Here is a 23,200-nt window from a genome sequence, read left to right as displayed (position 1 = left end):
GTGCCTACTGTGTGCTCAGGGCACTGGATAAAGCAGTGACCAAAATCAGTCATTCCCTGTTTTAACTGGGAGATAGATGGCAAACAAGTATACAAATAAATTTTACATATATTTATTTTCCAGATAGTGAAAGTAGCTATCAGGTTTATAACGAGAAGGTCCACGTTAGGTCTTTAGAGGGCAGAAACACATAGGTTGAGCCCCCAAAGGCAAGAGAAGGTGGCCAAGTGAACAGGTTCAGGGAAGAACACTTCAGGAAGACGGAAGAGCATGCACAAAGACCCTGAGGTCGGAAAGATCCAGGGTCCGGATCCCGCACCCAGACACTGGGAAAGGAGCATCAGTCCTTCCAGCTTCCACCTAAGGGATCTTCCATATATACAAATCCCACCGGGTAACTTTCCTACTTAGAGTCTTCCCATGGCTCCCTGTCCCCGGTGGATCAGATCCAAGCCGTTTCGCCCTGAGCCGGTGAGCCCTCAGCTCCCCACCCTGAACAGAAAGCCCTCAAAGACCGTCACTCCAGGCCCCGCCCCTATCCCCGCCCCCAAACCCTGGGCGCGGGCCAGCGCGGCCCACCCCACCTCACCATTGGACAGTTCGGAGAGCATAGGGTCCTGGTTGGCTGATGTGGTTGTCAGTTAGGGTCCAGGCCTTGATAACCCGTCCCCGAACTTCGAGGGGGCGGGCTCGGGTGCGGGCGCGGCTGGGGCTGCGGCTTCAGGTAAAGCACCAGCTTTCTGGGCACCGATGGGGAATCTGGGGGGCGGGGATCAGGGGTACGCACCGGGACGGGGCGCTGCGCTTCCAGCCCCTCTGCGGGCTCAGCGCGCAGCGATGGGGAGGGCGCAGTGTTCTCTGCTTGGAACCCCCCCACTCCCACACTGGGAGCCCCAGGTGGTGAGCGAGTAGAGTTGGGTCCCTGTGGATTCGTGAGGTCTCATTTCTCCCGCCCTTCAGGAGTGAAGCTGGGGGAGGGAGGGGTTTTTCGCCCCTTGTGCTCCCACGACTTCGGGATCCTTTCCCGGAGTCGCTCCGGGACAGCTTGGGGACCCGAGTCCATCCCCTCGCTCCGGACCTGAGTGTGTGTGTCTGTAGGGTGATTCGGAAACCGCGTTGGGAGGAGGGACGGATGGCCCCCGGGGCCGGCAGACAATGGGCAGCGGATGGAACCGCCCGGCAGCGTTTCCTGCAGGAAACTGCTCTGTCTCTGTGAGGCTGTCCTAAGGGGACATGGGGGTGACGGGGTGCTGACCTCAGAACCTCTCCCCTCGCACCATCATCAGCCTCCACCCCCACTTCAGGGGTCTGAGAGTCCCGCCCCAACATCAGAGGGGGTGCCTCCACCCAGAGCCTCAATCTGGGAAGACGCCCCTCGCCCCAAGACCGGGAACTGAACTGCCTTCCGTATTCCCCTACCCCTCAGGTTTTGCGATCACAGCTCTGAGTCCCAAAATAATCCCTGGGGCGGGAGTGGGGGCGTGTGGCGTCGACTCTGACGGCCTAATGAAGGGTCTCAGGCAGAGGATGTGGATCTAGCCGCGACAGCTCCTCGCGCAGGGAGCGGAGGACAGGGGAGAGCGGTTGCACGCCCCCCGCCCCCGCTCCGGCGAGGGTACAACCCCTGGAGTCACCAGACTTTGGCCCTGCTCTTCCCATCAGGGACACACGCAGGAGACAGGCAGGAGTGCAGGCTGGTGGTGAGTGGAGGGCTGTTTATAGAAAGCCATTAAGTGGAGTGGGCAATGTAGTGGGCGTGTGTGCTAAGTGGCTTCAGTCATGTCCGACTCTTTGCCACCCTATGGACTGTAGCCGGCCAGGCTCCTCTAGCAATGGGATTGATTCTCCAGGCAAGAATGAAATACTGGCAAAGTTGCTGGGTTCAAAAACCTGCTTCTGCCCATGTACGACCTTGGCTGGGTCACTTCATCTCTGAGTCTCAGTTTCTCCATCTGTACAACGGGGAAGGGGGGAAAAGAATAATGCTAAGAAAATCTACTTCAAAGGGCCTAGGAATTTTTCTCTTTTTTTACTAAATTAACACCCACAAATTGCTTAGAATCGAGGCTACCCCCATAGCAAATGCAAAGGTTTTTGTTATATTGCTATTTACTCTTCCTGGGGCTGCTGCTGCTGCTTGGTGTCCGACTCTGTGCGACCCCATGAACTGTAACCCAGCAGGCTCCTCTGTCCATGGGGATTCTCCAGGCAAGAATACTGGAAGGGTTGCCATGCCCTTCTCCAGGGGATATTCCCGACCCAGGGATCGAACCCAAGTCTTCCGCATTGCAGGTGGATTCTTTACCATCTGAGCCACCAGGAAAGCATCTTCTTGGGGCATCCACCCATTTTTCTGGGCCTGGCTGCTCCAGCTGGTTTGGGTCTTAGGAATGGCCCAGAGCTGTATTTTTGTTTGTTTGTTTGGATTCCCAGGGTCTTGGATTTGGGTGTGGCCATGCCCCTGAAGGAAGGGGCTGATCCTGCTGAGGCAGTTGGCCAGCTGTGTGTGAGGCCGGCCCAGACCCCTAAGCCCCAGGCCAGGTTTTCTCCATGACCTAGCTCTTCCCAGAGAGCTTCCTGAAAACAAGTCCTGAGAGGCACTGACTGTCCTCTGTGCTGCCCCGCTGGCCGGCCCCTTAGAGCCAGTGTGAGGGACGGGAAACAGCTGCTTCAGGACGGCACGTTCCCCACCACTCCCTCCTCCCTTGGGGAGTGGGGGTGGGGGAGATGTCAGGGACCCAGGCTGGACAGAGGTGGCGAGTGGGCCCGTCTCCCCAGCCGTGGAGCAGAATGAGTCAGGTGGGCCAACAGGTGGCTGGTGGGTGTTAGGTACGCAGGTGGCCATCAGGAGTGCAAGAGACCTGAAGAGGTGATGGGGAAACTTGCCAAGTGGTTAGTGCAGATGGGCAGTAGGTCAGGAAGAGTACAGCTTGGGGCTGGCAGGCACCTGCTGTGGAGGGCTGGGCAGACAAGAGCTTCCCAGAAGATGAGCGGAACTCAGTCTGAGGACATTTCCTATAGGTAATCGACTTAATTGCTTTATGCCTTAGCTTCCCCATCTGGAAAAGGGGGAACTATCCTTCCTTGCCGGTTTATACTGGGGGAGGTACATTAAATGAGAGCAGGCACAGAGTAGGCACTCGATCCAAGCTGCTTGCAGTTCTCTGAGGGTTTTTCATATGGGCTCTTCAAAGCCCCATCTTTCCTGCCCTGTACTTTCTGAAACAAAGCACAGTAACTGTGATTGTGGACTCAATAACAAAGTTCTGGAAAAAATCCCTGTTAAATATCACGTTATTAGATGTGACCCAATCTTCAGTTTCTTTTTTAGGTTTATTTTTATTTGTTTGTTTTTGGCTGCACTGCGTCTTTGTTGTTGCGGCTTTCTCTAATTGCAGCAAACCCAGGCTACTCTTCATTGCCTTGCAGCCGTGCACGGGCTTCCCATTGTGGTCGCTTCTCTTATTGTGGAGCACGGGCTGTAGGCATGTGGGCTTCAGTAGTTGTGGCGCACGGGGCTTAGTTGCTCCACTGCATTGGGATCTTTCCGGACCAGGGATTGAACTCGTCCCCTGCACTGGCAGGTGGATTTTTAACCACTGGATCACCAGGGAAGCCCCTCCCTCAGTTTCTTAGAGCCTCCATCACATCACCTGAAGAGTCTCTCTCCCTTTAGCCCCAAACATAGCCACAGCTCTCACAACCTGGGTGCTTGTGGTTCCACTACAATTTCTCACAAACTAAGGGCAGAGCCCTGTGGCACTCCAGTAGAGAGATCACAAGGAGACTGCATTCTTGGTGCCTCTGTTCCAGAACACTTCATCATTCCTAAAGGATCTCACAAATGACACCGGTATAAATTTGGATGTACAATTATATTTTGTTTGCACTCTAAGGAAAAAGTGTAAGAATTCTGTTTTCTGTTTGTTTCTTTTCAGTATGCAGAATCTGACCAGATGAGTTTTTAATGAGCCCAAGAAAGGCTTCCAACTCTCGCCTTCCTCCTCTGAATGTTCACACTCCACCCCTTTGAGCTTCAGTTTCTAATTTCCCCCAGGGACTGACAGAAACCTCCTCAGGTCTGGAAAGCACCGACCCCTGCCCCGCCCCCAGCTGCTCTGGTTCTCTTATCGCCATCCCCTCTTCTTTTGATGCCCTTCCCGCCTAGCAGGCTGAGGAGGCCTGGTACAGGAGGGCCCCCACAGTCATTCATTCCAAACTTTCAAGGCCACTTGAGGGAGGAGGGATGAGAGGACCTGTGTGTGTGTGTGGCGGAGGGGTTGGGGGGTGGAGAGGAGCGCTTGGGTCTGTTTACTCATGCAGAGTCCAGACAGACCCCAGAGGCACAGCCAGAGGGGCAGGGTCCAGCCCTACCCACCCTCACCCCTCTGGGGGCCTTTTTCAGGGTGTGAAAAAGGTGGCGGCTACTCCAGGAAACATGGCCAAGTTTGCCCTGAATCAGAACCTGCCGGGTAAGTGTGGAAAATGGTGTTTGCGTGTGTAGAGATCCACACCTGGCGCCCAGGTGCCCACACAGCCCTGCAGTTCCCTCCTCTGCAGAGTGGTCAGAGGGCCCTTTATAAAGGTGGATAATGTCCTGGCCCTGCTTAAAATCTGCCTCTGGTGCCCTATTACAGGTGGAATAAAACCCCAGCTCCTCACAGTGGCCCAGAAGGTTCCTCACAGTCTGGCCCGAGCCCACCTCTTCTAGTCCTCTCCCTCCTCCCTTCTTTCACTCTGCTCTGCACATTCTCACCTCCATCCGCTTTCACTCAGGTCCACCCTGCTTATTCCACCCCAGAGCCTTTGCTAGCGCTGTTTTCTTTTAGGAACCTTCGGTCCCAGCTGCTTTCTCCTTCTCATTCAGGGCTCAACCTCTAAGTTCCCTCTGCAGAAATTTGCTGAAACAGCCAGAGCCAAAGCCTGTCAGTTACTCTCTGTTTCATCTTGAAATTTGTATTATTGCCCTAAGGACCTTTTTTGAACGTTTATCTGTCTCCTACAAGTGGGCAAGGATGCTTGTCTTGTTCATTGCTACGTCCTCAGTGTTTGGTACACAGACGGAGGAGCCTGGTGGGCTGCAGTCCATGGGGTCGCTAAGAGTCGGACACGACTGAACGACTTCACTTTCACTTTTCACTTTCATGCTTTGGAGAAGGAAATGGTAACCCACTCCAGTGTTCTTGCCTGGAGAATCCCAGGGACGGGGGAGCCTGGTGGGCTGCCATCTCTGGGGTCGCACAGAGTCGGACATGACTGAAGCGACTTAACAGGTGCTCAACACGTGAATGCACAACTTTTGGGGTACAGATGGGTGTTTAAACCTCTGTGTGCAACCGCAGGTGTGCAGGGTTTGGAGCAGGTGGCGTCGTGAAAACATGTCGTGGGGCGGTGGGGAGGCGCTCCTTTTGTTAGTCTCTCTGCGTCTCCCCGGCCTGATGTTCCTCCACGCCCCTGTCATGTCCGCAGACCTGGGTGGCCCTCGCCTGTGCCCCAGCGCGACTGGGGGCGCCCGCAGCCCGAGCTCGCCCTACTCGGTGGAGACCCCCTACGGCTTCCACCTGGACTTGGACTTCCTCAAGTATGTGGAGGAGCTGGAGCGCGGCCCCGCTGCCCGCCGCGCTGCGGGGCCCCCGCCCGGGCGCCGTCCCCGCGCGCCCCGGGCCGGCCTCTCAGGCGCGCGCAGCCCAGGCGCCTGGACCTCCAGCGAGTCCCTGGCTAGTGACGATGGCGCAGCGCCGGGCGCACTCTCCCCGGGTGCGCCGTCCGCGCTGATGCTGCCGCCGCTGTCCCCGCGCGCACCCGTGCGCAACCCACGCGTCGAGCGCACGCTCCTGGAGACCAGCCGGCGGTTGGAGCTAGCGCAGGCGCAAGGGGGCGCGCCCATTCCGGCCCGCGCGGCCCCTCGCAGCCCTCGCGGGTCTGGCCACAGCAGCCCCGCCCCCAACCCGGCCCTGGCCTCGCCTGGCCCCGCGCAACTGCAGCTGGTGCGCGAACAGATGGCCGCGGCGCTGCGGCGCCTGCGCGAGCTCGAGGAACAAGCGCGCGCGTTGCCCGAGCTGCAGGAGCAGGTGCGCGCGCTGCGCGCCGAGAAGGCGCGGTTGCTGGCTGCGCGCCGGCAGCCGGAGTCCGACGGGGAGGCCGAGGCGCGCCCGGACAAGCTTGCTCAGCTGCGGCGGCTCACCGAGCGTCTGGCCACCTCTGAGCGCGGCGTTCGCGCCAGGGCCAGCCCCGGGGCTGACGGCCCAGACGGGTCGGCTTCTAGCCACAGCGAAGGTGCGCCGCCGGGTCTCGACCGGGCGCCCCAGACAAGGGAGGCAGGCACCCAGATCGTGCCGGAGACCCAAAAGGCGGGAGTCCAGGCGGTGCCGGAGACCCAGGAGGCCGGCGTGGGGGCAGCTCCTGAGACCCTCGAGGCGGAGGCGTGGGTGACGGAAGCTCTGCTGGGGCTGCCCGCGGCCGCCGAGCGCGAGCTGGAGCTGCTTCGCGCCAGCCTGGAGCATCAGCGCGGGGTGAGCGAGCTCCTGAGGGGCCGGCTGTGCGAGCTGGAGGAAGCCCGCGAGGCTGCTGAGGAGGCCAAGGCCGAGGCCGCGGCGTCCCGGCCCCAGCCGTGCGAGGCTACCACCCAGACCCCGTGGGATTATGTGGAGAAGACCACTCAGACCGATGTTCCAGTGGAGGCCCCAGCCCCGATGCCGGAGAACCCCCCCGGATCCACGGATGGGGACAGGGCCGTGGCACCCACGGGTGAGTCCCCGTCCCTCGCTGAGCCCTGGCTTGCTGGCCGCTGAATTCGAACTCAGTGTCTTCATCTGATCTCTGCCAGGCACTCTCAAATCCATCATGAAGAGGAAAGATGGTACCCCTGGTGGCCAAACCAGCCCCGGACCAAAGAGCCTGCAGTTTGTTGGGGTCCTCAATGGAGAGTGAGCACTTTTCCCCTCCCCATGGCAGCATCTGCTGGGACATAGACTGGAGTTTTGAATCCCAGCTCTGCCCCTCGCTCTCAGCGTGGTCTTGGCAGGCCTCAGTGTCCACATCTGTAAAATGGGGACAGCCACTTCCCACCTCGCAGGACACCAGACTGAGCCCACGGTGGAGGCTCAGCATATGCCTCCCACCCTGTACCCAGGTATGAGAGCTCGTCCAGCGAGGGCGACAGCGAGGATGGCGCTGCCGAGCCCCCGAGGAGCAGTTCCTCGGGCTCAGGCGACGACAGCGGCGCGGCATCCGACTCCGAGACCCCTGGCGCTCCCAGCTGCAAGGAGGACCGGGACGCCGAGCCGGAGGCAGAGCAGGAACCTCAGCCGGGTGTGCACGGGAGGTGAGCCGCGCGGGGAACACGGAATGGGGACGGCTGCTCTTTCCCCCGTCTTCCCACTCTCCATCCCGACCTCTCCTGGAGCCTCTCCGTCTCCTAGGTGCGAACTGAGCCCGCGTTTGAGGGAGGCGTGTGCAGCGCTGCAGCGGCAGCTGAGCCGGCCCCGCGGGGTCCCCCGCGACAGTGTGAGTGCGTAGAGAGCCCTTCACAGGGGTCAGAGGCCCGCCGGGGACCCCGTCTGATGCCTGCCTAGGGAAGAGCATCACCTTCTTTAGAGTTAAGGGGGCCCCAAGTTCAGTCATCTCGCGCCAGGGCCCTCCATGGATACCAAGGTCTCCAAAGGGATCTCCGCCCCAGAACAGGGCTGACCTTTCTCTGATTTCCCCAGAAGGGCCCACCCCAAGCCCCAACAGCATCCCGGACTCCCCAAAGACAAGCGCTCACCGTCTTCCTCCACGCCTGGTTCTCTCGAAGGCTCTTCTCGGGAAGGGGAGCATCCTTGTCCCCTGGGGCCGCGTACCCACACTGACAGTACTCCCTCCTCCAAAGGGTTGCGGCCCCATGAGTCCACGCCCCTCCTCAAATTCAGAGGGACCAACCTCCCCTGCCTGGGTTCCCAGACCCGCCCCCACACCTGCCCTGGACCCTCGCTGATCTCTCTCTCCTGTCCTGGCAGGGCGCGGTGCGCCTGGTGGCCCAGGAGTGGTTTCGGGTGTCGAGCCAACGGCGCTCTCAAGCGGAGGCTGTGGCCGGGGTCCTGGGCGCGGTGGCGCGCCTGGGTCGGGAGCTGCTGGAGCACGTGGTGAACCTGGCGGATGGCAACGGAAACACAGCCCTACACTACAGCGTGTCCCATGGGAACCTGGCCATCGCGAGCTTGCTGCTGGATACGGGTCAGCATTGAGGAGGGGCGGGGAGGGCACTAGGGAATAGGGATCCATGGAAGGGGGAACCTGGGTAATGCTGGGCTGGCACTACCATCCTGCACCTGCCAAGAAGGACTGGCATTCTTGCCTAAACTCTCACCTCCCATCATCTCAGGTCACTGTCTTCTGTTTTCCGACTCCCACAGTCCTTGGGGCTCATGGGACCAGTAGCCATTGCTCCCACGCAGTTTCACTGCACTGCCTCCTTGCTCACCCTCTGGCCTGTTATTAACTCCTCCTTTATGTACTCTTTCAAACTCCTCCCGCTGCCCTTCTCTCACTTCAGCCTGCTTGCTTATCAGACTTCACTGAGGCACACAGTAGACTCTCTGGTGTTTCTTGAATGAATGAGCTTTCATGGAGCTCTGGGCAGGTGCGTGTAGGGAGTGGAGAGAATGATCAGTTTTACTTGATAAGTATCAAACATAATTTCCAACAGAGGTAAGGGCCATGACAAGATAAAATCAGGGGAGGGAATCAAGAAACAGGGTAATCCTTTAGCTTAGGATCCTTCCTTAGCAAGGCCTCAGAGAAGGGAAAAGCAGGCAGGGAAGATAGGTGGGGTGCCTGGCGAGCTGCAGAGACCCCACTGTGGTTACTTTGAGCCCCTTCTGCACCTAACATCCTCCACCAGGGTCACAGAAGCTTGTGGGAGGAATGGACACTTAGACAGTAGGCCACACAACTGGGGGATGCCCTTAGTCCTGACTTAACCACCCACCTTTTAAAAAAGTTATTTGGTTGTACCAGGTCTTGGTTGTCTCACTCAGGATCTTTGTTGTGGAATGCGATATCTTAGTTGTAGCATGTGGGATCTAGCTCCCTGAACAGGGATGGAACCTCGGGCCCCCTTCATTGGCAGCACAGTCTTAACCACTGTACCACCAAGGAAGCCCTGTGACTTAAAACTTTTTACTTCTCAGCCCACTGTCTCAGATCTCCTCTGACTAGGACATCTACTCCAATACCCTGATCCCCTCCTTTCCCCAAACCTCTCCCACCATTCATCTCCCCAAACTGCACCTAGTCTTGAGCTTTCAGAATGGTGGGGTACACAAGCATTAAACACCCTGGGGAATGAGATCCAGAGGTAGGTGCTGTGATGTGTGGGAGGGGGCCAAGATGGCAACAGAACTGATCCCAGAGGAAACGGAGCTGAATTTGTGTTCATCTGTAAAGAACGGGCAGCAACAACCGAGCTGTTTCCCAGGGCTGCTGTAAAAAGTACCACAAAGTGCCACAACGTCGGAGGTTTAGAACAAATTGTGTTGCAGTTCAGGAGGCCATTAAGTTCACAGGACTGGTTCATTCTTAGGGGCTCAGAGTGAAACTTCCATGCCTTTCTCCAAGTTTCTACTGATGGCAGCTCATCTCTGCCTTCAGCATCACATGGCGATCTCTGTTTCTTCTGAGGATACCAGTCACATGGAATTGTTCAGTTGCTCAGTCGTGTCTGATTCTTTGTGACCCGATGGACAGCAGCGTGCCAGGCTCTTCTGCCCTGAAGTTTGCTCAAATTCATGTCTATAAGTGATGGGACCAAATTTCTTTTGATCTGTTCTGGCTGCTACGTGGAAACTGGAGTGGAGTTGGGACACTAGGAGGGCCCAGCTGACAGTTCTCTGGGGGACCAACAATGGTGGTTTTTGTGGGCAGTAGTCCTTTTACTGATGCTTTCCAACTGTGGTGTTGAAGACTCGAGAGTCCCTTGGACTGCAAGATCAAACCAGTCAATCCTATAGGAAATCAACCTTGACTATTCATTGGAAGGACTGATGCTGAAGCTCCAGTATTCTGGCCACCTGATGTGAAGAGCTGACTCATTGGAAAAGACCTTGATGCTGGGAAAGATTGAAGGTGGAAGAGAGCAACAGAGGATGAGATGGTTGGATGGCATCACCAATCCAATGGACATGAACTTGAGCAAACTCCAAAAAACAGTGAAGGACAGGGAGGCATGGCGTGCTGCAGTCCATGGGGTTGCAGTCAGACACGACTGAGTGACTGAACTATTACTGGGAGGTATTGCTCTAGGTACTAGGGGATATGGTGGTTTGGACAGAACCAAGTCTCCAAACCAGTCTGTAATAGGGAAGTGAGAAAACCTTTCAGTGAGATGGAAACAGAACTCTAAAGGTGAGAAGGGCCACATGGCTCTTGGAAAGCGAAGAGCCTTGTAAGGCAGAGGAACAGTAAAATCATGCATGACCCTCAGTGACCAAGCTGGCTAAACAGGTGGTGAACTTGAGGCTTGAAGGAAGTGAGTGGACGAACTTAGGTGTCGGCTTCTTGAACTGATGCCTCTTCTCTCTCCTAGGGGTCTGCAAGATTGACCACCAGAATAGAGCTGGCTACTCTGCCCTCATGTTGGCGGCACTCACTTCTGTGGGGCAAGAGGAGGACATGGCTGTGGTCCAGAGACTCTTTCACATGGGCAACGTTAATGCCAAGGCCAGCCAGGTGCATAGATGCCTCCTCCCTGGCTGAGTCCAGGGGGCACTTTTACTTCCAGAGCCAAGTCTCTGGGAGCCCCCTCCCTTTCCTGCAGAGCCCACACCAGCCCTGTCCCCTTCTTTGTCTCTCCCCAGACGGGACAGACAGCCCTCATGCTGGCCATCAGCCACGGCCGCCAGGACATGGTAGCTGCCCTGCTGGCATGCGGGGCAGACGTGAACGTGCAAGATGCAGACGGGGCCACGGCGCTGATGTGCGCCAGCGAGTATGGGCGCTTAGACACTGTGCGGTTGCTGCTGGCCCAGCCAGGCTGCGACCCTGCCCTCCTGGACAACGTGAGCCACCATGGGGCTGGTGTGGGGTGTGGTACCTTGATTCAGGGACCTGACTGTCTCCATGATCCCTCAGGAGGGCACCAGCGCCCTGGCCATTGCCCTGGAGGCTGAGCAGGACGAGGTGGCCGCTCTGCTGCACGCCCACCTGAGCTCAGGCCAGCCTGGCCCGCAGGTGAGTGCGACCCCATCCTGCAGAAACGGAGTTTACCAGCGGCACAGCTCAAGGATACCAAGTGTGCTCCCAGAAAAGTGGTTTTTCTTTGTGCACCCGCCAGGGGAGCACTGGGTGGCAGGAACCTGGGTCTGATGTTCAACCTTCAGAACACCCCAAGGGTTAGACACACTTTCATATGTAAAGTGAAGGTCATAAGACTGAGGCCTCCAGAGGGGCTTGCCCTAAGATCAGACAAGAGCTGTTAGACCTAGCTCAGACTATTATGTCTGTGGACTCCCATTACAGGCCCAGAGCAAAGGAATAAAAGCATCCTTTGGAGTTAGTCCTCTTGCCTGGAGATCCCATAGACAAAAAGCCTGGCATGCTACAGTCAGTGGGGTTGCAGAGAGCTGGAGATGAGTGAGCAAGCAAGTCACTCACACTTTCACTTTAGAATTAGGGAGCAGGACAAAAGGATTCAGTCTGTCCCCAAAGGGGAGGTGCTTATAAGCCAAAGTGCCAGCACTTTCCTAATTAAACTTGCTGTACCAGCCTCCCCTTCCTGCACTCTCCTGTACATGTGTGGGAAAAGAACCACAGAGGTCAAGCACCTCTTCCAGGTCTGATGGGACAGAGTAAGTCAGTAGCTCAGTCGTGTCCGACTCTTTGCGACCCCGTGGACTGTAGCCCACCAGGCTCCTCTGTCCATGGGATTCTCCAGGCAAGAATACTGGAGTGGGATGGGACAGAGGCTGGATTCAAATCCTGGCAGCCTGGCTCTGCTGTGCAAGGTGGGGTTCCACTTAGGGTCAGTGAAGACAAGGGACCTCCAGTAGCTTAAGCATCTCTGAGTGTTAAGCGGGGCTGAAACCCAGTGTCCTGTCTGCAGGAGACTGACAGGACCCCCCCCCCCACCACCACCTCTCTCACCAGCTATCCCCTGATTCATCCACGGCCACGCCTGGTGAAGGAGGCTGCAGTGACAGTGGAGAGGACCCCCTGCCCCAGTGACTGGCCTAACACACTGGACCCAGACTGGGGGTGGGGGAGGCAGAGGCAGGTCCTGATCTCTGGGCAGAGGTCTGTGGCCAGAGGCTCAGCTTGAACGGCACAGGGTGAGGAGGCAGCTGAGGGAGTGAGACAGCCCCTAGTCTACCCATTCCTCCAGCCTTCTTACCTAATAAAACCTTCCTAACTCATCTTGTCCTGTTTTGAGGGTGTACATAGACACATGGTTCTCCCTCCTCACAAAGAAAATGCCTTGTTGGGGAACATCCTCTACTTTCAGAGTACAGTGGGTCAATGACCACCTGGGGCCCCACAGAAAGATTTTGGAAATCTAATGACAACCCAGACAAAACCTCAGGTTTACATACGATACACACACTTTATTAACAGCAGATCATCCTGGTGGGCCAAGGCGTCAACCCAGACATCCAGCACCCTGTAAACAAACCCAAGGGTTGAGATGCTGACAAGGTGCCCCCACCCCAAACAGGGAAACCCCCATCTTGCTAACTTCAGAAGACCCCGACCAACAGCCCTTGATCCTTGGCGAAATCTCCCCACCCCCAGGCAAGGGTCTAACAAGGAGCTGCTCGATTTCCCACTCCATTTGTGCACTCACCAGTCACCAGTTCAGCGCAGCCTCCGAGCCTCTCGCTCTGACTCCAACAGGGTGAGCACGTCGCCCTCGCGCACGGGGCCTTTCACGTTTCGGATGATGGAGCGGCTCGTGTCGTCCATGAATTCTACGCGCACCTACGGGGCCCACAGGAGGGACAGGAAGAAGTCAGAGTCGGTTGAGAATAGGATCCATGGGATAAGCGGCTGATGTCGATCCAGAGAACGTTTCTGTTTAGAGACGCTTAAAAGGGGCTGAGGCTGGGAAGGCAGGACTGGGACAGGAGACAAGCCCGGGGGCCGAGGCTGGAGAACAAAGCTCTCGAGCGCCATTAGATGCCACCAGGGGACAACTGGGGGTTGTCGTGAGGGCAGAGAGCCACAGTGGTCGTTGGCACAGGCTGAACCAGGACAACGAACTATGTCAGAACTCGGGTAATGAGATCGCCAGAGCCCAGATCCAGTGGGCAGAGCCTTGGCTAAATTTCCGACCCTCAATAAACTCTGGGAAATAGGGACCATATCGGCTCCCAGACACCAGAGAACAAAACCCAGGGCACAGAAATTATCCTCGAGATTCAAACTTTAGAAGCCCCCAGCAAACATCCCTCCGCTCCCCGCCTCCCCCGCTCACCTGCGTGCACTGTCCCTGAGAACCGGTCCTGCCCAACACCTTGGTGACCTTGGGGAAAGAAACTGGAGTCAGATCTAGCCCACCCAGTTCTCTTACTCCCTCCTCCCTCATCTGGGCCCTCAAAACCGGGCCTCCGCCTCACCCTGGCAAGCTTGATGGGCTGCACACGGCTCGTGTCCATGATGGCGGCGCGGCGGCGGTCGGGCGGAGAGGAGTCACGTGTCTCGGAGAGACTATTTATACGACTCCCTAGCTCCGCCTATTCCCGCTCTCGCGAGACCGTACGCCATGTTCCCAGCAGTCCCTGCAGTAGAGAAGTCACCGGCGCCCTTCAGTGCCGGTGAAAGATGGCGTCCGCTACCCGTTTCATCCAGGGGCTGCGGAACTGGGCATCCGGGGTGCGCGGGTCGGGGCGGGAAGGGGCTGTGGATGCTGCAGGCCTTGCGCGCCCTGACCCGCTCCCTCTACTCGCCTCCTTTTTGCATCTCTGGGGCTGAGGCCATTAGTGCCGAGATTCTCCTGAGCAGGGAATTCTCCGCAGCCTGGAACCCCGAACTCCTTCAACCCAGGACACCCTCCCCAGCCGTTGGCTATGGTACCATTCAGGCCTGAGGTCTCCCTAGGCCCGTACCTTTCTAGCTTTGGGATCTTGTTCCGGCCCCCAGCTCCCCTGTTCACCTCCAGGGCCCGTATCCTGTCGTCAAAGACCCATGTCCCACCTTTCTCTTAATTTGTCCTGTGCGGGACTGCCGGTTAGCTGGTTTTCTCTTCTGGAGTGCCCTGGGGACTGATCTCCATCCTTTCTCCCACAGCGAGACTTGCAGGCGAAACTGCAGCTGCGCTACCAGGAGATCTCTAAACGGTGAGCAAACCCCGCTCGCTCCCCAGACTCCAATCCTGCCCTCCGTCTATCAGAAAACCTCCCAAAACACTGTTCTTTTAGACCCCTGAAACTCTGGGCCGAAATCCTGGCTCCAGTCCGTTAGCTGGCTGTGAAGGCAGAGGTTTGCCCTTCATCTTGCTGCACTGTGTCAGATATTGTGCTTCTGCAACAACCAGATGGGGCGTGAATTCTGAGTGGGAATTTTCCGTGATTTGCAGCCTCCAGTGTGGTCCTGACAGTATTACCATCCCCAGGCTACGTTTGAAAATATTTGAGACTCAGAGAAACGAAATCATTTGCTTAAAATCACTCAGAAGCCAGAAATTGACAGCCGGGATTTGAACCCAGAAGTGTCTTTGATTTCTAACTCGAGCCGGAAAATTAGTTGACATTTACAAGGCCGGGCTCTGTCCTCAGCCGTTGGGAGTCCCAGGGGAAGGAGAAAATTTCTTCTCATTCCTTTCTTGGAGCTTATATCCGAGGGAGGAGGCAGAGACATAACGTAGTAAGGAAATAAACACAGCAAGTAAAAAACACTGTTTCAGAATGCTCTGAAGAGAAAACAAAATGGACCAGATGGAAAGTGGGCTACCTCAGGTTAAGTGATCAGGAAAGGTCTCAGGGATTGGCTTTGGAGTCAGCTGAAATGCCAAAGGATAATGATTAAAACAACATTCCGGACAGAGGGAGCGGTAAGTGCCAAGGCTGTGCAGCCCGACAGAGCCAGACATAGGAAGAAGACTAGTGTGGCTGAAACACTTAGAAGAATGGGCAATAGTGGTATGTATGTGTGTGTGAGTGTGTGTGTGTGTGTGTATGCCACAGGCAAAGGTAAGGCAGCCAGGGAGGATTAGCAGGAAAGGAAGAACAATAGCCTTAAAATAACCAAATCTTTGTGAATATCTCTATGTCGTGGCTGATTCCAGATATCAAAAGTTTTAAAGTACTTTTCCGTCCTAGGTAGTTGGTGGCCCAGTTGAGGAAAGAGTTTTGTAAAAGTTTCAACTTTTTTTTTTTAAAGGATAATGGCGCCCCCTAGTGGTTCCTTTGGGCCTTTCCAGTTGGTCACGGTTCTTTTTACCCTTTCTGGGCTTGTTTTCTGGGGCTTCCCAGGTGGCTCAGTGGTAAAGAATCTGCCTGCCAGTGCAGGAGATGTCCGAGACTCGGGTTCAATTCTTGGGTCAGGAAGATCCCCGGAGAAAAAGATGGTAACCTGCTCTAATATTCTTATCTGGAAAATTCCGTGGACAGAGGAGCCTGGTGGGCTGCAGTCCATGGGGTCCTGAAGAGTCAGACACGACTGAGCACACTGCTCGTGCTTGTTTTCTATAGATCCATACCCAGCAGAGGGTCTTCTTTGCACTCTAGGGAATAGGCAGACTCTTAACTTCAACACAGGATATTGCTTCTTTTTTTTTTCTTTTAAATATTTATCATTTGGCTGTACTGGGTCTTTGTTGTGGCATGCAGGTTCTTTGGTTGCAGTCTGTGGGATCTAGTTCCTCTATGAGGGATTGAACCCGGGCCCCTGCAATGGGAGCAAGGAGTCTTAGCCACTAGACCACCAAGGAAGTCCTTTAATATTAACTTCTTAAACTTTGCTTTTTCTGTATTTTTTTCCCCACCTAATGCATAACTATCACTTGTTTTAAGAAAAATTTAAATACTGGGGTTACCAGGAAAAAGTTGGTAAAACCCCAATGAATGAAAACCTGATCCTTTTATGATTTTTCTTTCTTTTCTGCCCTCCCTCTTTGCAACAGTTTCTAGGAAAGCTCATATTTTGTTAGTGATTTTTGGTTTTTTGTTAACGTCTTTTGTTAGCGAGATTCAGTTCGGTTCAGTAGCTCAGTCGTGTCCAACTCTTTGCGACCCCATGAATCGCAGCATGCCAGGCCTCCCTGTCCATCAGCAGCTCCCAGAGTTCACTCAGACTCACATCCATCGAGTCAGTGATGCCATCCAGCCATCTCATCCTGTGTCATCCCCTTCTCCTCCTGCCCCCAGTCCCTCCCAGCATCAGAGTCTTTTCCAATGGGTCAACTCTTCACATGAGGTGGCCAAACTATTGGAGTTTCAGCTTTAGCATCAGTCCTTCCAAAGAACACCCAGGACTGATCTCCTTCAGAATGGACTGGTTGGATCTCCTTGCAGTCCAAGGGAATTGAAAGAGTCTTCTCCAACACCACAGTTCAAAAGCATCAATTCTTCGGCACTCAGCTTTCTGCACAGTCCAACTCTCACATCCATACATGACTACTGGAAAAACCATAGCTTTGACTAGACGGACCTTTGTTGGCAAAGTAATGTCTCTGCTTTTGAATATGCTATCTAGGTTGGTCATAACTTTCCTTCCAAGGAGTAAGCATCTTTTAATTTCATGACTGCAGTCAACCATCTGCAGTGATTTTGGAGCCCCCCAAAATAAAGTCTGACACTTTCCACTGTTTCCCCATCTATTTCCCATGAAGTGATGGGACCAGATGCCATGATATTAGTTTTCTGAATGTTGAGGTTTAAGCCAACTTTTCCATTCTCCTCTTTCACTTTCATCAAGAGGCTTTTTAGTTCCTCTTCACTTTCTGCCATAAGGGTGATGTCATCTGCATATCTGAGGTTATTGATATTTCTCCCGGCAATCTTAATTCCAGCTTGTGTTTCTTCCAGTCCAGCGTTTCTCATGATGTACTCTGCATATAAGTTAAATAAGCAGGGTGACAATAGACAGCTTTGACGTACTCCTTTTCCTATTTGGAACCAGTCTGTTGTTCCATGTCCAGTTCTAACTGTTGCTTCCTGACCTGCATATAGGTTTCTTAGGAGGCAGGTCAGGTGGTCTGGTGTTCGCATCTCTTTGAGAATTTTCCACAGTTTATTGTGATCCACACGGTCAAAGTCTTTGGGATAGTCAATAAAGCAGAAATTGATGTTTTTCTGGAACTCTCTTGCTTTGTCGATGATCCAGTGGGTGTTGGCAATTTGATCTCTGGTTCCTCTGCCTTTTCTAAAACCAGCTTGAACATCTGGAAGTTCATGGTTCACGTATTGTTGAAGCCTGGCTTGGAGAATTTTGAGCATTACTTTACTAGCGTGAGATGAGTGCAATAGTGTGGTAGTTTGAGCATTCTTTGGCATTGCCTTTCTTTGGGATTGGAATGAAAACTGACCTTTTCCAGTCCTGTGGCCACTGCTGAGTTTTCCAAATTTGCTGGCCTATTGAGTGCAGCACTTTCACAGCATCATCTTTCACAATTTGAAATAGTTCAACTGGAATTCCATCACCTCCACTAGCTTTGTTCGTAATGATGCTTTCTAAGCTCTAGGTGACTGATCACACCATCGTGATTATCTTGGTCGTGAAGATCGTTTTTGTACAGTTCTTCTGTGTATTCTTGCCACCTCTTCTTGATATCTTCTGCTTCTGTTAGGTCCATACCATTTCTGTCCTTTATCGAGCCCATCTTTGCATGAAATGTTCCCTTGGTATCTCTAATTTTCTTGAAGAGATCTCTAGTCTTTCCCATTCTGTTCTTTTCCTCTGTTTCTTTGCATTGATTGCTGAGGAAGGCTTTCTTATCTCTCCTTGGTATTCTTTGGAACTCTGCATTCAGATGCTTATATCTTTCCTTTTCTCCTTTGCTTTTTGCTTCTCTTTTCACAGCTGTTTGTAAAGCCTCCCCAGACAGCCATTTTGCTTTTTTGCCTTTCTTTTCCATGGGATTAGCGAGATTAGTGATTCCTTTTCTGGCCTCAAACTTTGTATATTTCTTTAACCCAAGTGAGGAAAGAGCTCTGTTTACCCTTCCTCTAGGGGCAGCAGCCACGAGGTGGCAGCAGAAACCTCAGAGGACAAATTGCTCTGAGTAATAAGCCCTGATCCCCTGGGCTTCCCTGGTGGCTCAGATGTTAAAAAATCTGCCTGCCGTTCAGGAGACCCAGGTTTGGTTCTACCCACTTCAGTATCTTGCCTGGAGAATTCCTTTCACTTCTGTAGAGTTCTTCAGAGAGCTTCTGAAAGAACTGCAAGCCCAGAGGTTCTACAGGCTGGCCCTTGGGACAAGGCTCCTCAGAATGAGCTGAGTCTGGGGCTGTTTCCCCAGTTTTGGTTTGCTGACCATGCCTGCTTGACAGGTAGTGGGCGGAGCCTTTTCATTTCCTGAGAACCTGCAGGTGGAAATGAAGCCTGCTGCCAAGCTCTGGCCAAGCTCGGGGAGGGAGCAGGCCTCCCTCACAAAAGGCTTCTCCATACCTTCCATTTCTGGGGCAGACCCACGCCTCACCTCCCAGCACCTTCACATCCAGTGCCAGGGCTTCCACCAGCTTCTGGGCCCTGGCCTTTCCCCAGGCCTGTGCCACCGGCAGTGTATCAAGGGATACCCCCGGCTGCCAGCACATCCCAGTGGCTGCCCACGCCAGGCCTTGTGACTGAGGTGATGGGCCCATGCTGCAGCCCAGCCGTGTGGGGAGAACGACTGTTACTCTGCTTCAGTGCCCATGTTTTTTCTTCTCAGAACTCAGCCTCCTCCCAAGCTCCCCATGGGCCCCAGCCACAGGCTCTCCAACAATTACTACTGTGCTCGCGACGGCCGCCGGGAAGCCATGCCGCCCTCGATTGTCATGTCTTCGCAGAAGGTGCTGGTGGCAGGCAAGCCTGCAGAGAGGTGAGGACGCCTCAGTGCCCCTTCTGAGACCAGCCCTCTATCCTGCTTGTGCTTTTCAAGGTCCCAAGTTTGTCTAGCGTCAGCTGTGGCAGGAAATGGCCTACCGGGGGCTTTTCATCTGAGAAGCAAATGAATCCCCACCCAGCCTGGGGTGGGTTTCCTGCAAAGCACAGGAAGCTTCATGAGGCCGTCAGGGGCTTTGGAAGAAGCCCAGGCATTGTTGTTTTTGTAATTTTAAGTCCTTGAGAGAGGATTGTGTAAACCTCAGGCCTCTTAAAACCCACTTTGGTCCCTGGCCTCAGGCAGTGTCTCTTAATTAAATAGGAGGAGTAGTGGTGTTTACTTTAGAGAGTTCTGCTAGGACAGGATCCCACACACGGGGTGGTTTATAAACAACAGAAAACTGGTTCTCATGGTTCTGGAAGCTAGAAAGTCCAAGTAAAAGGCCCCTGCAGCTTCAGTGTCTGGTGAGGGCGCTTTTCCTGGGTTCTAGGTGGTATCTTTTTGCCATGTCCTCACTTGGGGGAAGGAGTCAGGGGTCTGAAGGGTCTCTTATAAGGGCTCCACCTTCATGAGCTAGTTATCTCCCAAAGGCTCCACCTCCTAACACCGTCACACTGGGGCATAGGATTACATAGGATTTTAGCGTATGGATTTTGTGTGGAAACAAACATTCTGTCTATAGCAGACTCATTATGAGGCTTAATTCACATAATGAACTATTTGTAAGCTCTTAGAATGGCGTCAGTGGCATGTCTGCCTCTTAATAATTCCACAAGTTAGGCAGTGATGACCTATGTTGGAGAAAAAGAAACTGAGGCCATGTGCTCTGCGTAGGTCACACGGATCATGGGTGGCAGAGGGGCAGTTTCACAGCATTTTGTCCAGTCCCTCCCAGTGGTATCTGGGCTCTACAGCTGATTCACTTTGTGATCCTGGACTGATCTTTTGGCCTTCTTGAGCCTCAGCTGCCGCTTTTGTAAGATGGGGTTGGTGGGCTTGCAGTGTGATGAGATCGGTAAAGTGATGCGGCCGGGCCTGCCAAGTTGGGTTAGAACTCAGTGAATGAATGGCCCATGTTGCCGTCTTCAGATTCACCAGAGCCCAGCCCCACACTGGCAGGCTGCCCCACTCCCCCTCACCGCTTCACCTGCCCCCTGGGTGTCTGCATTTCCCAGGGAGGCTGCCTTCTACCTCTTCTACTTCCTTCAGGTGGAGGAAGGGAGGAGGGGAGGCCCTGGAACCCCAGGGGCCAGGTGGGGTGGGGGTGGGGTGGGGGCAGGTTGGGTCCCTGCCTTGGATCTGCTGGCACAGTGTCTCCTTAGGCCTTACCCTGGACCAGAAGGTCTTATTTTTGACTGCGTATTAACTCAGCCCCGTTAGACTATGGCTGGCCCTCATCTCATTAGCGCTTCCTGCATACAGTGCCTGCCATGTAGCAGGTGCTCAGAATCTGAGGGAAGGAGTTGCTGGGGACGTGGGTCATCTGATTGCTTGGCCCTTATGGAGCCAATGTCCTGCCCTGGGGCAGCAGGAGCGGGGGGCCAGGGGCGCTGGAGGAAGAGTCCAGCATTTCACACTATTTCTGAGACCAGGAGCCAGGACAGGCTTACTGCTTGGGGGCAGAAAGTGGTCAGCTGACCCTTTGGGGGACCCCACTAGAGAGGCCTGTGCATTCTGAAACACCCTGCAATCTGGCCTCCACATCTCCGGTTTCAGCAGATATGGAAAGGGGAGGAGGGGGTGCTCCCTCAGCTTCCTCCCCACTGCTCTCTGGACGCCTGGGGCTGACTCAGGTCTCTCTTTATTTTCCAGCTCAGCTGTAGCAGCCTCTGAGAAGAAGGCTGTGTCGCCGGCTCCTCCCATAAAGAGGTGGGAGCTGTCCCGGGATGAGCCTTACCTGTGACTTCGGCTGGGGGTGCCAGGCTGAGCCCTCAGGGCCACCAGAGTGCTTCTTTCTCCTTGGACTCCTTGATTCCCTCCAGGCAGAACATGACCTCGTTTATAAAAATTACATATTGTGCTCCCAAGAATCGCTTGTTTTTACTTTTGAAAGGACATACGGGCTTACTTGGGCTTCAGGGTGAAGTTGGTGCCACATCTCTTTTTTTTCCTTTTCTGGCCACATCTTGTGGAACCTTAGTTTCCCTGACTAGGGGTTGCACCCAGACCCCAGCAGTGAAAACGCCAGGTTCTAACCACTGGACTGCCAGGGCATTCCTGATACTGTATCCCGAACCTCTGAACCCCGTGAGCGCGCCGGAATAGGGCAGGAGAGTGGCTCTGGAGTTCTAGGGGACGTGCTCTCCCTGGGCCCAGAGATGTAACTGTCCCTTCTTTGAGGGCCTGGCTCCACCCCTCAGAGCAGTGGAGCGGGTTCCAAAGTGTTTAGGGGGCATTGACTGTAAAGGGTGGTGGTGGGGGAACAAAACCTGCTTGCTTCCCTCTCCCGAGAGATGACTCCTCCACCCCCATTCCCCACCCCAGCCATCGCTAGTGTGGATGTTCACCAGAACCCTCCCACCAGGGCCCCCACCTGTTCTTGACCAGCAGGGGCCCCGGGGGACGGTGAGGTGGCTCACAAGGAAGTTTCACCTAGGGCCCTTGTGGAAAGGCCTCCCTGAGCCAGAAACTTTACTACACAGGCCTGGGGGTGTGGGGCGGAGTTAGCCCAGGAGAGGAAAGGGCTTCTTCCCACAGAGGAATGACCAGGGAGTGAAAGCCAAAAAGGCAGTGGCCTTCATCTGGTCACAGGCGCGAAGGGGGACCACAGTGCCCTCCGGTGTGGCAGGGTTGTGACTGCCTGTGGAAGAACCCCCAAAACCTGCCAGTGGTTGAAGTCCAGCTGTGTGCCAGGATAGTGTTGAGGCTGCCTCACCCTCTGGAAGCTTGGAGCAAGGAGGGAAAAGGTCACAGTCATAAGAGAAGGTGTAAATTCTAAATGATTATCAGGAGGAAAAAAAACCCTGGGAAGGCTTCCTGGAAGAGGTGGGATTCTGGTTGGAGCAAAGGATGAAATCAAATTTAGAAAGATCAGGAGGGAGAAGACTGGGCAAAGTGCGCAGAGGGAATGAGGTAACACCAAAGAACTTATAATGACCCCGGGTGAGATGTGCCATTGAAGCTTTCTGAATAAAGTTAATGACCCAGTCTCCTGCCAAGTGAGGTTGCAGTGAAAAGATGGTTATCAATGAGGATGGTGAATCTACTGGCACCATGATCTTGAACTTCTCAGAATTGTGAGGAAATAAATTATTTGTAAGCCAAGAAGAAAAAAAACCGTGTTATAACCTAGACTTGAAATTTGGCAAAGGAATGTAGTAGGGAAGAGGTCTGACATCTCAAGCTCATCCTGTGTGCCCGATATGTGCTGTGTATGCAGGTCAGGAAGCAACAGTTAGAACTGGACATGGAACAGACTGGTTCCAAATAGGAAAAGGAGTACATCAAGGCTATATATTGTCACTGTGCTTATTTAACTTATATGCAGAGTGTGCCTGGAGAATCCCAGGGATGGGGGAGCCTGGTGGGCTGCCGTCTATGGGGTCGCACAGAGTTGGACATGACTGAAGTGACTTAGACTGCAGTAGCAGAGTACGTCATGAGAAATACTGGGCTGGATGAAGCACAAGCTGGGATCAAGATTGCTGGGAGAAATACCAATAACCTCAGATATGTAGGTGATACCACATATCAGAAAGTGCAGAACTAAAGAGGCTCTTGATGAAAGTGAAAGAGGAGAATGAAAAAGTTGGCTTTAAGCTCAGCATTCAGAAAACTAAGATCATGGCATCTGGTCCCATCACTTCATGGCAAACAGATGGAGAAACAGTGGAAGGCTTTATTTTGGGGGGCTCCAAAATCACTGCAGATGGTGATTGCAGCCATGAAATTTTAAAAGATGCTTACTCCTTGGAAGGAAAGTTATGACCGACCTAGACAGCATATTAGAAAACAGAGACATTACTTTGCCGACAAAGGTCCATCTAGTCAAGGCTATGGTTTTTTTTCCAGGCAAGAATACTGGAGTGGGTTGCCATTCTCGTCTTTAGGGGATCTTCCCAACCCAGGGATTGAACTCACGTCTTCAGTCTCCTGTATTGGCAGGTGGGTTCTTTACCTCTAGAGCCACCTGGGGAGTCCCTGTGAGGTCATAGTGAACGAAGAACAGGTGTGGCGAGACCAAGAACTCTCTCGGGCTCCCTGAGA

The 23,200-nt window shown here is 54.1% G+C and overlaps 2 protein-coding genes across 5 annotated transcripts; both read left to right on the top strand.

Annotated features, from left to right (window-relative positions):
* The first annotated feature begins 693 nt into the window (after window positions 1–693).
* On the top strand, window positions 694–12,389 carry KANK3 (KN motif and ankyrin repeat domains 3). 4 transcript variants are annotated; one of them, XM_052643020.1, is made up of 12 exons: window positions 694–724; window positions 3,939–4,079; window positions 4,406–4,472; window positions 5,470–6,747; window positions 6,827–6,926; window positions 7,133–7,324; window positions 7,422–7,506; window positions 7,998–8,214; window positions 10,565–10,707; window positions 10,836–11,036; window positions 11,110–11,208; window positions 12,124–12,389. In XM_052643020.1, exons 3-12 carry the CDS (start codon window positions 4,439–4,441, stop codon window positions 12,199–12,201), a joined length of 2,427 nt encoding a protein of 808 aa, XP_052498980.1. In that variant the 5' UTR covers window positions 694–724; window positions 3,939–4,079; window positions 4,406–4,438; the 3' UTR covers window positions 12,202–12,389. The 4 variants fall into 4 exon arrangements, with proteins under 4 accessions (XP_052498980.1, XP_052498981.1, XP_052498979.1 ...); XM_052643021.1 differs by having other exon boundaries at window positions 711–724; window positions 3,946–4,079; XM_052643019.1 differs by lacking the exon at window positions 694–724 and adding an exon at window positions 1,521–1,700.
* Window positions 12,390–13,722: 1,333 nt separating this feature from the next.
* NDUFA7 (NADH:ubiquinone oxidoreductase subunit A7) lies at window positions 13,723–21,024 on the top strand. The gene is made up of 4 exons (XM_052643872.1): window positions 13,723–13,845; window positions 14,260–14,309; window positions 18,842–18,991; window positions 20,807–21,024. Exons 1-4 carry the CDS (start codon window positions 13,795–13,797, stop codon window positions 20,895–20,897), a joined length of 342 nt encoding a protein of 113 aa, XP_052499832.1. The 5' UTR covers window positions 13,723–13,794; the 3' UTR covers window positions 20,898–21,024.
* The last annotated feature ends 2,176 nt before the right edge of the window (window positions 21,025–23,200 follow it).

The sequence above is a fragment of the Budorcas taxicolor genome, chromosome 7 (genome assembly GCF_023091745.1).
Source record: "Budorcas taxicolor isolate Tak-1 chromosome 7, Takin1.1, whole genome shotgun sequence".
Classification (NCBI taxonomy): Eukaryota; Metazoa; Chordata; class Mammalia; order Artiodactyla; family Bovidae; genus Budorcas; species Budorcas taxicolor.
This window is presented reverse-complemented; position numbering and strand designations above follow the sequence as displayed.

Bases quoted from the DNA above. Each gene is read 5' to 3' on its own strand.
- KANK3 (XM_052643018.1), top strand. From the start codon at position 4,247: ATGAGAGGACCTGTGTGTGTGTGTGGCGGAGGGGTTGGGGGGTGGAGA. The intron at 6,927-7,132 runs GTGAGCACTTTT...CCCTGTACCCAG, and splicing joins GTTGGGGTCCTCAATGGAGA to GTATGAGAGCTCGTCCAGCG. The intron at 8,215-10,564 runs GTCAGCATTGAG...TCTCTCTCCTAG, and splicing joins GAGCTTGCTGCTGGATACGG to GGGTCTGCAAGATTGACCAC.
- NDUFA7 (XM_052643872.1), top strand. From the start codon at position 13,795: ATGGCGTCCGCTACCCGTTTCATCCAGGGGCTGCGGAACTGGGCATCC. The intron at 13,846-14,259 runs GTGCGCGGGTCG...TTTCTCCCACAG, and splicing joins TGCGGAACTGGGCATCCGGG to CGAGACTTGCAGGCGAAACT. The intron at 18,992-20,806 runs GTGAGGACGCCT...TTTATTTTCCAG, and splicing joins GCAGGCAAGCCTGCAGAGAG to CTCAGCTGTAGCAGCCTCTG.